Genomic DNA, 13,633 nt, shown 5'->3' with positions numbered 1-13,633 from the left:
CAGAGTGTGTTGATGTACACTCTGCTCTTTCAAAGCTAGGTCACCAACATTAAAAAGTTTCTACAAACATGCCTCAGTAATAAGGTACCAAAGTGATTTTATTTCACTGTGCATGAAAGAGCACACACATACAGCAAACATACTGCTAGGCAAGTGGTTTTGCCACTGGTTATGATTCCAAGGTCAGAGTGCAAAGATGTTTCACGCAAGAAGGTTTTGCACTTTCCTGTGGATCTAATTGCATCTCGTGCTTTCATTTTTGCAAAGTCATCAGCAAATTATTAGCAATCTGCTAATAACAAGCAACTTGTTTAATCTCAACATCATCAATAACCATAAATATAGCAAAGAAAACCTGTAAGATATCAAATACCACCAAATTTTAGTATCATTACGTAGGAGAGGGATGGATTTAGATGCTGAGAAAAATACTGATTTTTCTCAGGGGAATGTCTTTTTGGAAGAATCACTTTGAGGAACCAAAGAAAACAAAAATGCAAGGATGTCATTTGGACATACGTGTCATCATCATCAGATCTAGGCTCAAGTCTCTCAGAATCTATGACAATAGCTTCATGTTCACCATCTACTTCATCAGATGCTTCAGTTTCATCAGAAAGTGGACCTTTTAATATATTTTCAGAAGCTTTTAAAACACAAAAATGAAAATGTTAGAAAATGTTACCAAAATAATTTTCAAAATAAAATTATTAAGAATATGAATATGATATAGTCTTTCTAATTTGCCTGCGGTTCTTAGCAGATCCCAGTACAAGCTGTTACCTATTCTAAGTGGGGAGATAAATTAATAGTGCAGCTGATGTGCAGAACAAGTATTTACAACTGTGGCTGTGCACATCTATAGATGACAGTTATGTTTAGCTGTGCCATCTTACCATCCTGTCATCAAGATAAGACACTACTGACTTTGTGAAGGTGGGTTTACCTGATGGGACTACCGTGTATTTATTGCACCTCCCTAACACATACACCAGGCTGCTTAGCAGGATGGGGAACATAGAGCTCTACAGTGGCTGCATTTTTGCCACAACCTCATTCAGCTATTGAGCTGCAAGTGAAAGTCCATCATAAAGAGATGTAGTAGAGATGTACAGTCACTTGTGAATTCTAAACCTGGCTTTTTGTGAGCCCACGTTTCATTTGGTAAACAAAAAAACCTGAAATAGCCTGTTGTGACATGAATTCAAATGCACAATCTCTATACATAGGGGCTATGCGTGTAAAAAAACCCCCACCAGTCTTTATTAATAAACCTGTTTGCAAAAATGTTTGCTCACAAACTGGGGATTTACCTGGTTTATAAATTGTGTATGTTTTAAATGCTAAGCTGACATCTGCGTTACTGAGAATGTCCATCAGGGTCTGAGGAGTTTCCTTGTTCCACTGCTTACGTGGCTTGTTTTCACTGTAGTTTATAACGCAGCCACCTAGGTATAAAATCATTAATAAATACTACTTACATAAAATCGCATTAGCAGCATGGATTACAAAGACCATATTCAAAAGAGAAATACAGGAAGAAAAGAGTCTAGATGTTTCTGTCTGCAGCACCACTGACCTCTCAACACACTGAGGCTGACATTACCAACATTAAGAGGAAAGAAAATGTCAGAAGGCCACAGTGGAACCTTCTGCTATCAGGGAGTGCCTTTTAATAGCAGAACATCTGAATACATGCATTCTTCTGTCCTCTTCCCTTGCCCTGCATATAATTATCATGTAATGTTCCTACCACAGCTTGGGAATTTTCTAACTACTCATATCTTGATTATTTATTTCAATAGCATCTATTCACATTTACTTAGAATACCTATCCATAATCACATAAAATAATTATAATAATTGCATACAGTGTAGGGCATTTCAAAACCAAATCATTTTTCAGGAGAAACCCCATGTTATATGTTCTAATTAAAAGCTGTTGATGTGGAAGCAAAATCTCTGCCTCACATCTGAAGTATATCATTAATAGTTCTTGTCATTGGCATTATCTGTATGTTAAATGACAACAGAAGTAGAGGTATGGATGTTATATGCTCCTAATGAAAGACAGGCAGCGGCATTCTGCATCAGATTAATTCCTCAGTGTTACACCCACAAATGGTATACTAAGAGGAGGGTTGATAGGACAGTTTCTTAGCAATGATTGTAATTCTAGGGTTGCTAATGTTATCTGTGGCTTTCTTGCTCTTTGCAGTCCTCTTGTCACACAAAACCACTAAGAAATTCTCTTCAGCACAGTGGACTTGTTGAGTGTTTGTTACTAAATATTTTAAAATTATTTTGGCATCATTTTAAATATGTCCTGTAAAGTTTTGGCTTTTGAAATCTGTAAAGAATCACTGATATTACTTGAATTAAACCCATATTTAAATAAATCTTACTTTTAGCCTCTTCAGATGTAAAACTGGAGGAAAGCAAGGATGCATTTTCCAGGATATCCACTACAGTATTGGATATCTTCTTTTCCCATTGCCTCCTGTGGGGATGTGACACATCAGTAATTCCTGGGAGGACATCAGAAGTTTCTACTGCAATTGCAACAACAACAAAAAAAGGATGATAAACAGTATCTAACTTCATTCTCTGTCCATGCAAACTCTTACTAAGCATACAGCACTTCGCTGACAGTGATATCTGATTCTATGGGCACAAATCTGAACTTGGTAAGAGTTCACCATACATTTACTCTACACCAAATGTTTTCAGTCATTTTCTAATCCTTTGGCCAAGATTGTTTTTTTTTTTTAATTTTTCTTTTAGATCTCAGATAAGCAGTAAGAATCAATATCATCACATAAGTAACAGTGGCATGGTTTTCTATAGGTGCAGACTTGTATGCTCTACCTGTTTAAACAGCTGGATTGCTGACATTTAGATATCACCACACAGATGGAAATGCATCAGTCTTAAAACTGTACAACTTACCCTTTTCATTGGACTTCCTTTGTTCCTTTATGCCTTCACTCAAATCCTTAGTAATATTTTTCCTTTCTAAGGGGCTATGCTTGCTACTTTCATCTTTACTTTGCTTTAAAAGAATAAAGACTGTATTAATCATTATCCTTGTCGTCAAGAAAAACAAAGCCGTAACATTAACATGGCATTATTTGAGTTTTGCTGTAAAATGGGTGGTCTAAAGGTCTGAAAATGAATCCACTGACACCATGAAGCCAATTGCAATTGCACTGTATGTATTATTGCACTGCATTTCACACTGCATGCCATTTTTTGACATGTTTCAAGTTACACATATGTAGTTACTTGATGCAGTTTGTAGTTAGTTTTTTTTACATTTAAGAACAGCAGCAATATAAAGACAAATGAGTCATACTCCCAGGGAAAGGAAGATGCACCCAAATATTAAGCTCCTCAGACTGACAGGTTTATCAAAAGAAAAAAAAGAAGTGCTGCTGGCAACATGTTTTGAAAAATATACTCAATAAGGCTGCACTAGGCTGTGCTGTAATGTACCCATGGATGACTTCTTGGCCACCTGTGACTTAATTCTCCTCACCTGAAATCTCACATGGGCCCTAAAACCCACTGAAGATTATGTCCAGATTAGACCATTTTCACAGCAGCATGTTCAAAATGTGTCCCTAAAGCAAAGAAAATGCATCAATTTTTGCAGTATCCCAAAACTTAGAAAAATAGGAGAGGGTTTTTTGGGGGGCACAGGGTTTGACAGGGCTATAAGGAAATCCTCTTTGAAACTAAACTAATGTGAAGCATAAAAAAGTTACATGGGAAATGCACAGGAAAACTCTGTAATTTGAACACAGATGACAGCTGACCTAGTAGGCTGATCTATGATTCAGCATACTAATAAATTTCCATGTGAACTTTTCTGTAATACAGAACATTCTAAATTACTAAAATACAAATATTATATGTATATTTGAATACTTACCCTATTTTCTTTCTTATTATTTGAGCTTCCAGCAGCCATGACATTACCTGATACGTTAAGGAACAGATTCAAGAGTTAATGCCTTTAGCAAGCATTTGTGGTACAGTGGTATTCTAGAGGTATGACAGCAACACCACTGAACCAAGCAATGAAAATTATGTGAAAGCTTCTTCACAATTCAGTCAACGTAGCTCATTCTCAACAGGGAGTCCCTCTACTGAGTTCCAAATGTGTACAAATTTTGGTGTAACTAAATTTATGCACAAGAAAAAATCCAACATTCTCTCTAAAAATTAAATAATGAAAATAACTTGCTTCACTGTGTTCTGGGAAAGAAAGCACCATCATATTTAACATATATGCAACAGCTGAAAGGTTTGCCTATTTTAAAATTGAAAAGTTTAATTCTAACACAAATCTTAAGACCTACAATGTATGCATTGCAGCTTTGCACTGTACTTCTCATGTGGGAATATAATTTATGCCCTTCAAGCATTTTTCCATATAGATTCAATAATATTAGATTTTGAAATAATTAAAAGTAGATTTGAACATATAATACTGTTTCTAGCTGTGTTTAAGATCTTACAATTCCTAGCCATTTTATAATTTCTTACATAAATAAAAATGTTGCTGATTTACCCTTTGGCCTTGCTGCATTGCCTTCAAGTTTCTTGGTTTCCTTTAATACCTGGTCAAATTCATTTGCCATCTGGAATGTGTATGAAGAGATGCAAGTATTGTACCATTTTAAACTTTCTTAAATTACAGTATATGCTATTTGTTAAAAATAAACTCGCTATACAAAAGCATTGTAATGGATAACAGCTAACAATATTTAATTTTAGCAGCATCATGTCAATATTCAACTTTTATTTTCAAAACAAACCCTTCTAAAAACTGTTTTCTGAGAAGTCTACAGCTATATTTATGGCTTTTAGAGTAGGACCTACACAACACTACTTTTCATATTGTGATACACTAACAAACTACAAAAGAAACTGATTTAGTATCTAAAATGTACATACTGTTGCTTAAATCTAGAGATAAAGAATATACCATACCTCAGAAGGCAAACAATTTTTTACAAGTTTGGTTAAGGAACCTCTTGCAAGAATAGTACTGGCTGATGGACGATTCTGGGGATTTCTCTTAAACATCTGTTTTATTAAATAATGAAGTTCATAGGAATAATGAGATGGTAGTGGATTATAGGACCCTTTGCATATCTTAAGGATGAGCTGTTTCCAGCTGTTGGCTTGAAACTGCATTAAAAACAAACAAACATTAGAGCACGGAGCTTAAGCATAAGGTAGAAAAAAGCTGATACAATTTAAGACCAACCTTAACACCTATTATATAAAAATGCTTGGTATGTATTTATGTAGGCTGCCTATTACCATACTGATTTGGAACGCAGTCTGACAGTTTCAGGGCTCTAATTCAGAGGTGGGGAATGATGACCCTGAATCAATACATCAGTAGCTTTACATTTTGTAGGGCTATTACATAGGCTTTTGATTATGTTAACACTGACAGAAATTTGCTGAGAATGAAAATGTCATAGTTTGCATACAAAGTTTGTCTAAAACCAGATCATAACAGACATTGCAAACTAACCTGTACAACTGGAAACCAGGCGGGAGTTACTCCAATAAATTTAGGATTGTTCAAATTTTATTTTTATAGGAATTTGGAGGAAATTTGGATCATCTTGGTGTGCTTTACTTTGTATACTTGAGATCAGAAGCGAACTGCAAGAGTGAAACTATAAGCCAGGAAAGATGCAGACTTTGATTAAAAAAGAATAATCATCAAAAGTAGCCTGTAAAGGTACAAATTTCCTCTTGCAAATCTACATGAAATGGCTGAAGTTTTTACTTTCCTCAGCTAACTGTTAACCCGTCTTCAGTCAGGAATTACTGCTTCCAAGTATAAGTCATTGGTCAACTGCAGTATCAGCAGGGACAGCTATAACTATGGATGGCAACAGCCTGAGAGAAAACAGCTGAGAACTTCTATCCCCATGAAGAAAGTTTTCTCGTGGCACACCCCACTGGCTTGGCTGCAGAGTGCCAAGCATCCGTGGTGTGTGGCATCCTTTTATATCACCTCTGATAGATTATGCAAGAACACATGACCATCACATAAAACCAGACACATAATGTTTCACTGCTGCTGAAAAGGGAAAAATACTCCACTCCTTGGTATCTTAGCTCTGAGCACTTCCTGAATAGCTATGACACTGCCAACATCTTGCCACAGACCTACTTAGGTCAACACACATCTATGCACAGACTCCTTTATCACTCAGTTACGTACAGTGTAAACTAAACTCTTGCACTGCTAGTAGTTGCAGCTGTAGAGAATCTTTTGCTGATACACAGGATTTCATAGGATAGGATTAGCTCAATGAAAGGAAACTGATGATTAAAAAAACTAAGATGAAATAACCTTAAGTTAGGATGATCTCATTGTCTTGCAAAACACCCTGATAAGGGCTCTCATGTTAGCCATGTGTCTGTATATAGAAGCCAGAGGAAGTTATCAAATAAGAAGCATAGCATCAACACTGTAAAAGACAGTGTCCCAGAAATAACAGAAAGGCAGAACCATCCATCAAGGCTCCCACTGTCCCAATAGCAGGATAGTGCTTGGACAGTGACTTATTTGATTTGAAAAATAAGCAAACAGATATATCACTGATGCAAGGTACAAAACTGCTTATAGCTCACTACATTTTGCTATACTTGCACACAATATATTCTCACTAGCAAAGATTTTGAGTGTCCTTGCCTCCACCTTCTGTGATCATCCCGATCTTGTAAAACACAGTGCTCATTGCAATACCCCTGCAGATATCTGGAACCAGTCTGGCAGCTGCTAGACTCCTTAATAAGCCCCATATCACCTCACTGATACTGAGGAAAATTAACCAAGAAAGAAAAAAATAATTGCTTTCTAACAGTGTAGAAAATGGAGTGTTTTACAGAAGGGTCCAATAGGTCCCAAGAGCTGCTGAAAAACAGAAGATGTAGTGGAAGAGGGGTGGGAAGGGTGGAGCAATACTTCCCTCTTTCAGAAGCAGCAAGCAAACATGTCAGTCAAATATATAATTGACCGTGTATCCACCAAACTACACCTAACTGCTAATTAAGTTTTAAGGAATTCCAAACCTTTTTTGATAGCAAGAAAACTATACTTACCGGATGTCTAAGAGTGCACAGCTCATATAGAATACATCCCAGAGACCATATATTACTGTAGGTATAGAGAAAGATGAGAAATTTTGAGCCAAAAATTACAATTTAATATCCTGCCTAGAAAAAATGAAATTAATATGTGTACATAACTGAATTGAATAAACTAAAAAGAAATGTAAGCAACCATAAAAAACAATACAATTATGGGTTTAACCTCTCCAGTGGAAATTATCTTGCTTATTTTATCCTACCCAGATGTAAAAAAGGATGACTATCATACAGTGGTAGTTGGCTTTTTATTCCTAGAATACCTCTTCAATGATTTGATGCAAAAATATTTATCCTTCCACACTTGAAAGCCTTTGTATACCTTGGCCCTTAACATCAGAAGGCAGGCACACAATCCTAATCCTGAGAGCTGGAATTCTGGCCTTGTCATTAAGAGTTCTCCTACTGAGAAAAAAAACTTCGTCTTCCATCAAAAGTGCCACCTGCACAAGAAGCAACTGATGCCTTTCTTGCAAGAGGAGCAGAAAAAAACTTAAGTGCTAGAAGGTTTCTTCCCTCCTCTGGAAAATAAATCACTTGGTTCAGGTACAAGTAGGGTCACAGAACACATCTAGGGGAGGGAATGTAAAGTGACTTAGGATTTTGGGAGTCTAGGAGGAAGATGTAAACACCATACTATCAAGACGCTCTCAGAAGTTCTTGCATAAAGACCAGAACAACTGGGCTGTATAAATCTCATCAGTCCTGTAGCCATTATCCCTGCATTATCAGGACTGGCAAGGAGAGCTTAAAAAAATATGACCAGCCAAAAAAGTAAGACCAGCAAAAAAGACACAAACACATACATATATATATGTGTGCGTGCATACATACATACGTGTGTATGTTTTTATGTATATATTTACTCTCCCAAACACAGAGAGAGGTCTGCACACCAGTTTTCAAACTTGTAAGACTAAAGACACTGTACTCTTAGTTACCCAAGTAAGGAGGAATTTATGCCTCTTCATCTTAAAAAACCTGTAATTACCTCTTTCTAAATATTCTTCAGCTCAATATCTTCTCTAAACCAAATATGGATAAGCCACAAAACCAGAATGAGTCAACAATAAAAAGACATACATTAGTCAGGCATTATTTGTGACCACTGAAAACACTAATACCTTTTGTTGTTGTATGGCATATTTTCCCATATTTCTGGAGGTACATAATAAGGAGTTCCCACATATGTGCAAGCATATGACACCGGACTATTGAAATGACAAAGAAGAAATGCCAGATGAAAAGTAATTATTTAACAACTCTGTACTATTTATCAGTGGTAAAATAAAACTTTACACCACTGAGATCAGTGGAGATATCCACATACTGTGCAAGAAGGCATGCAGATCCAAAATCTCCTAATTTGACTTTTCCATTTTGAGTGAGGAAGATGCTCTGCATTTCAAGAGCATAGATTAACACAGTTAAACATTATTCTAGGAAACATTTCTGCAGTTTGTATATACAGAAAACAGTGACTATCTGTTGCAGAATGGCTGTGTGATCACGGCCATGACTCCCTTAAAGATCTTTGTGAAACAAAGTTAGCGTAAGTTAGCTGGAGCAGGCCTTGCAGCTATGCTGAGGCATGCTGATAAGGAAGCTGAGAAAAACACTGACCTTGTGCCTAATGTTGTAAATAACTTTGAGGAATTCACGTAGACAAGAGAGGAAAAAAAAATATGTAGCTAGCTATCCGCAGAAACCGCAAGTAGGAGGACGTATGAAAATGTAACCCTTTAGAGCTTAGCCAATCAGCAGATGACTAGTAGGCATAATTAACTGGAACTGTATATAAGACATAATCGCGCTGTAATAAATCGAAGCTTGCTTTATCACTCATATTGAGTCGGCTGCTTGCTTTCCCTCGCTCGTCGCAACTATCACTTCTGATATTTTATCCTTATATTTCCTTTTCCTTGCTTCTCCTAACATTTCCACCAAAAGAAAAAAAAAAAAAAAGTTAAGAACTATGTTTAAAGGGAAATAGAAAGGTTATATGGGCCTAAAGCTCCAGCATCAGGAACAGAGAAGAATCAGAGTTTAGAAATGCCTTATCTCTATGCTGTACTCGAATCACTAAGGTCACACTTTCTTCTGAATGTGTCTCTTTCTGCTAGGAAAGAGTAACAAAGAAAAAGTGAGAGGCAAGTTATTTACAAACTGCATATTTCATACACATTTTCTACATCTATTATTGATTTAAATTATATGCAGTCTGTCACAAGCAATTGGTGCAGTGTGGACATGAAGGGTACAGGTATACTTAGACGATGTTTACACCCACAATATTATGTCATCCCATACACTCCACAATTTCATTTACTTAATATTCTTAAGCCTAAATGAAAAACACAGCATGCAGCAGTAACAGGAAATTGTGAAAGAGGGATTTGAACTTTTGCATGCAGAAGAGAGTTTATTAATGGCAACAAAACTTGCTCTGTTCACCTTGGATTTGATATCCCTGTGCAACACACGTTTATCATGAATGTGCTTCACACCCAGGCACATCTGCACAAACCAATGAAGGATCTGAAAAGAGTAAGAGTTATAACAGCTCAATGCTGCATATAATGAATGCTTTACTAATAGATAAAAAACCATTAAGAAAAAAAAGCATGTTCAGAATACTTGGCAGTTAAAAGTAACTGTAGCATAATGGCCCCCAGTTAGCATGAAAGACTGAATTCTTCAAGATAAAGTATATTTTAACATGCCAGAAGAAATGTTTACTACCTGTGTCTAGAAAACTAATAATACATAAAAATAATGAAGCTAGGGAGTCACTACATGGCACTTTACCTGACGGTCATTTTATAAGCAAGTGAATTACAATTTTATAGTAAATTAGCAAATTAAAAAAATCCACACTGAGATAACATACTGTTTCTAAAAGGAAATGTATTCTTTTTAAAAGTACAAAATAAAGTTCTTGGAGATGTTTGGCCAACCTAAATATTATATTAGGGGAGGATACTGGTCTTTTCATTTTGATTAAGATGATGCTTCTAACTGTGGCAGGAAGCAGTTTTCAATCACTACAATGCCACTTTGGACCTTCTCCTAAGTAATATTATATCCTATCTGATAAAAGGAGTTAATGCCTGCTGAATGGTTCAAACATTTAACTGATACATAAAATGCAAGTATTTAGTCTCCTGGCTAGTTTCATTTATCTTACCAGAATGCTTTATTTACTTTCCATTTGCAGTACCTCTTCCCATGCTTGAAATTATGGCTGAAGTTTGTGTTAAATCCTTACTTAATTGCATAAATTTATGCATGCAAACCCAACTCTGTTTTTTCACACTGCCTGCACAATTCTCAGATATAGACAGCAATTTGTCTTTTATTCCTTTCAGTCCAGCTGTTCTGCTGGAAATTATCAAATCAAAAATGTTTCTATAAGTGTCCTTGTTTCATTTAAGGTGTTTGTATATCTATAATTTGTGTTATGCAATGCAGCATGCTTCAGTTTACATGAAAAAGGATTCCTAGGTCCTTGGTTCAAAACAATGTCTTACCTTTTCTTCAGGGAACAAATTTCCTCTTTGGTGTTTTATCTTTTGCATTAGAACTCCATCATCACAATATTCCATCACTATATACAGATGTCCACCAGCTAAATTTTAGGTAATTTAAGAATAATTAGTATTTTCGTTAGCGGAGTAAGTATGTTATTTTTACTATAAAGCTCCGACTACATGCTATGTATTAAATATTACAATAAACATGTACTTTGTTTATAATGTATTATAAACAACAATAAAAGTAATCTTGATCTCTTGAGAGTATGCAACTATAAACAAAGGTATTTTAAGTTTTTATATTTACCTTCAAATGATTCTTTATAGGCAATGATATTTGGATGTTTCATTTTAGCCAAAAGGACTGCTTCCTTCCTAGAGTTCTCTACATCAGATGAAGACTGAAAATGTAAGTATGCTCATATAAATGTCACACTAACAAATTTTCATACATAGATGATGCACCTCACTTTCCAAAAGGAAAGCATTTTTAAGAATTATTCTTCAGTTATTTTAATAAGACATTCATAAACTTGAAAACCCCATCATTTTTTAATCTATGGTTTATTACTAGCTGAAGACTTCTTCATTTTGGGGGAGGTGTGTGGGGTTTTGTTTCTTATTAATTTGAGAGGATATTTTGCTACTTTATTTAGTTACTTTTTATGTTTTGAAAATGCAGAACTATGTAACAAAGCAGCACAAAGACTTTGGAACAGATGACAGTCTATACTTCATGAACTCAGTATAAAGCCAAGTGCTCAGGTATTAACTGAGCTTCAGCCTCAATAAAGCCAGTGCCTCTCATTTTGTGATTATTTTTTTTTTGCTTAGCTAAGTGCAGAGAAGGTAACCTGAATAACTGATTACCAGCAATAATATGAGGCTAATTTCCTCATTAGGTGTTGCAGATGATGTCTATCCAGTGAAATCAATGGGAATGCAGCCAAGGGCATCAGCAGAACAGGGGTTTCATTCTAAGTGTCTTCCTATGTGCTACACTTCCCAAAATGTAGCCACATGCTTTCTGAAACAGATCAGATTTTGCTACCTTACTTATTATCAACATTGATTCAGACATAGTTACATAGTAGCCATACCATACACCTGTCTAATACACAAAACTCTAAGCAAAAATGTTCAGCATTTCAAAAATAGATCCAGAATTATATTGGTTTGTTTTTTGTTTTTAAAGTGGTGGATGATGTGATGTATGTGTCACACTTACCATGGGAAGTCTTATTTCCTTCATTGCATACTTCTGGTCACTGATTCTATGATGAACTAGGAGAGCTCGGCCAAAGGATCCCTCTCCTAGTATTTTCAACACTTTGTATTCTTCCATTCTTTACAAGCCTAGGTCCAACACACTTCTCTTCAAACACTCGCTTTCACAGGATGGTCTTCTAAACTTTATCATGACCTTGATTCATTCTTTTGAAATTTGTTGTTAATATAATCTGCATGAGGAAAAAAAACCCCAGCAAAATAATGAGTGATAAATGTGGGTACCTACAACCGTTCAGCATTACCACAAATACGATTCATAGAATCATAGAATGGTTTGGGTTGGAAGGAACCTGAAAGACCATCTAGTTCCAACCCCCCTGCCATGGGCAGGGACACCTTCCACTAGCCCAGGTTGCTCAAAGCCCCATCCAGCCTGGCCTTGAACACTGCCAGGGATGGGGCATCCACAGCTTCTCTGGGCAACCTGTGCCAGTGCCTCACCACCCTCACAGGAAAGATAATGTCTAGTCTAAATCTACACTCTTTCAGTTTAAAACCATTACCTCTTGTCCTATCACTGTAGGCCCTACTAAAAAGTTTGTCCCCATCTTTCTTATAGGCCCTCTTTAAATTCTGAAAGGCCACTTGTAAGGTCTCTCCAGAGCCTTCTCTTCTCCAGGCTGAACAACTCCAACTCTCAGCCTGTCTTCATAGGAGAGGTGCTCCAGCCCTCTGATCATCTTCGTGGCCCTCCTCTGCACTCACTGCAACAGGTCCACGTCTTTCTTATGCTGGGGGCTCCAGAGCTGAACACAGTAGTCCAGGTGGGGTCTCACAAAAGCCAAGCAGAGGTGGAGAACCACCTCCTTCAACCTGCTGGCCACGCTTCTTTTGATGCAGCCCAAGATTCAGTTGGCTTTCTGGGCTGCAAGCACACATCATTGGGCTATGCTGAGCTTTTCAGCCACTAGCACCCCCAAGTCCTTCTCCTCAGGGCTGCTTTCAATCCATTCTCAGCCTAGCCTGTGTTGATACTGGAGGTTTCCCTGACCCACATGCAGGACCTTGCACTTGGCCTTGTTGAACTTCATGAGGTTCACACAGGCCCACCTCTTAAGCCTGTAAAGGTCCCTCTGGATGGCATCCTTTCTGTCCAGCATGTTGACTGCACCACACAGCTTAGCATCATCAGCAAACTTGTTGAGGGTGAACTTGATCCCATTGTCCATGTCACTGACAAAGATGTTGAAGAGCACCGGTCCCAATACAGACCCCTGAGGAACACCACTCACCACCAGTCTCCACTTGGACATCAAGCCATTGACCACAACTCTTTGACGTGTCCATCCAGCCAATTCTTCATCCATTGAGTGGTCTACCCCTCAAATCCACACCTCTCCAGTTTAGAGACAAGGATGCCATGCAGGACAGTGTCAAAAGCTTTGCACATGTCCAGGTAGATGACATCAGTTGCTCTTCCCTCCCTTGTCAGTCCTGTAACCCCATCATAGAAGGCCACCAAATTTGTCAGGCACAATTTTCCCTTAGTGAAGCCATGTTGGCTGTCACCAATCACTTCCTTATTTTCCATGTGCCTTAGCCAGGAGGATCTGCTCCATGATCTTGTGGGCCCAGAGGTGAGACTGACTTCCCTGTAGCTTCCTGGGTCTTTCTTTTTTCCCTTT

The 13,633-nt window shown here is 37.3% G+C and overlaps 1 protein-coding gene across 1 annotated transcript; it reads right to left on the bottom strand.

Annotated features, from left to right (window-relative positions):
* Positions 1 to 365: 365 nt before the first annotated feature.
* Positions 366 to 12,180, bottom strand: LOC129734899 (serine/threonine-protein kinase Nek3-like). The gene is made up of 14 exons (XM_055700268.1): positions 11,947 to 12,180; positions 11,026 to 11,119; positions 10,716 to 10,813; positions 9,640 to 9,723; positions 8,516 to 8,583; positions 8,310 to 8,396; positions 7,141 to 7,195; positions 4,999 to 5,199; positions 4,577 to 4,646; positions 3,935 to 3,981; positions 2,950 to 3,052; positions 2,406 to 2,552; positions 1,314 to 1,448; positions 366 to 646 (listed from the first exon to the last, which is right to left on the bottom strand). Exons 1-14 carry the CDS (start codon positions 12,061 to 12,063, stop codon positions 366 to 368), a joined length of 1,587 nt encoding a protein of 528 aa, XP_055556243.1. The 5' UTR covers positions 12,064 to 12,180.
* Positions 12,181 to 13,633: the final 1,453 nt, after the last annotated feature.

Source organism: Falco cherrug (assembly GCF_023634085.1).
Source record: "Falco cherrug isolate bFalChe1 chromosome W unlocalized genomic scaffold, bFalChe1.pri SUPER_W_unloc_1, whole genome shotgun sequence".
Lineage (NCBI taxonomy): Eukaryota > Metazoa > Chordata > Aves > Falconiformes > Falconidae > Falco > Falco cherrug.
This window is presented reverse-complemented; position numbering and strand designations above follow the sequence as displayed.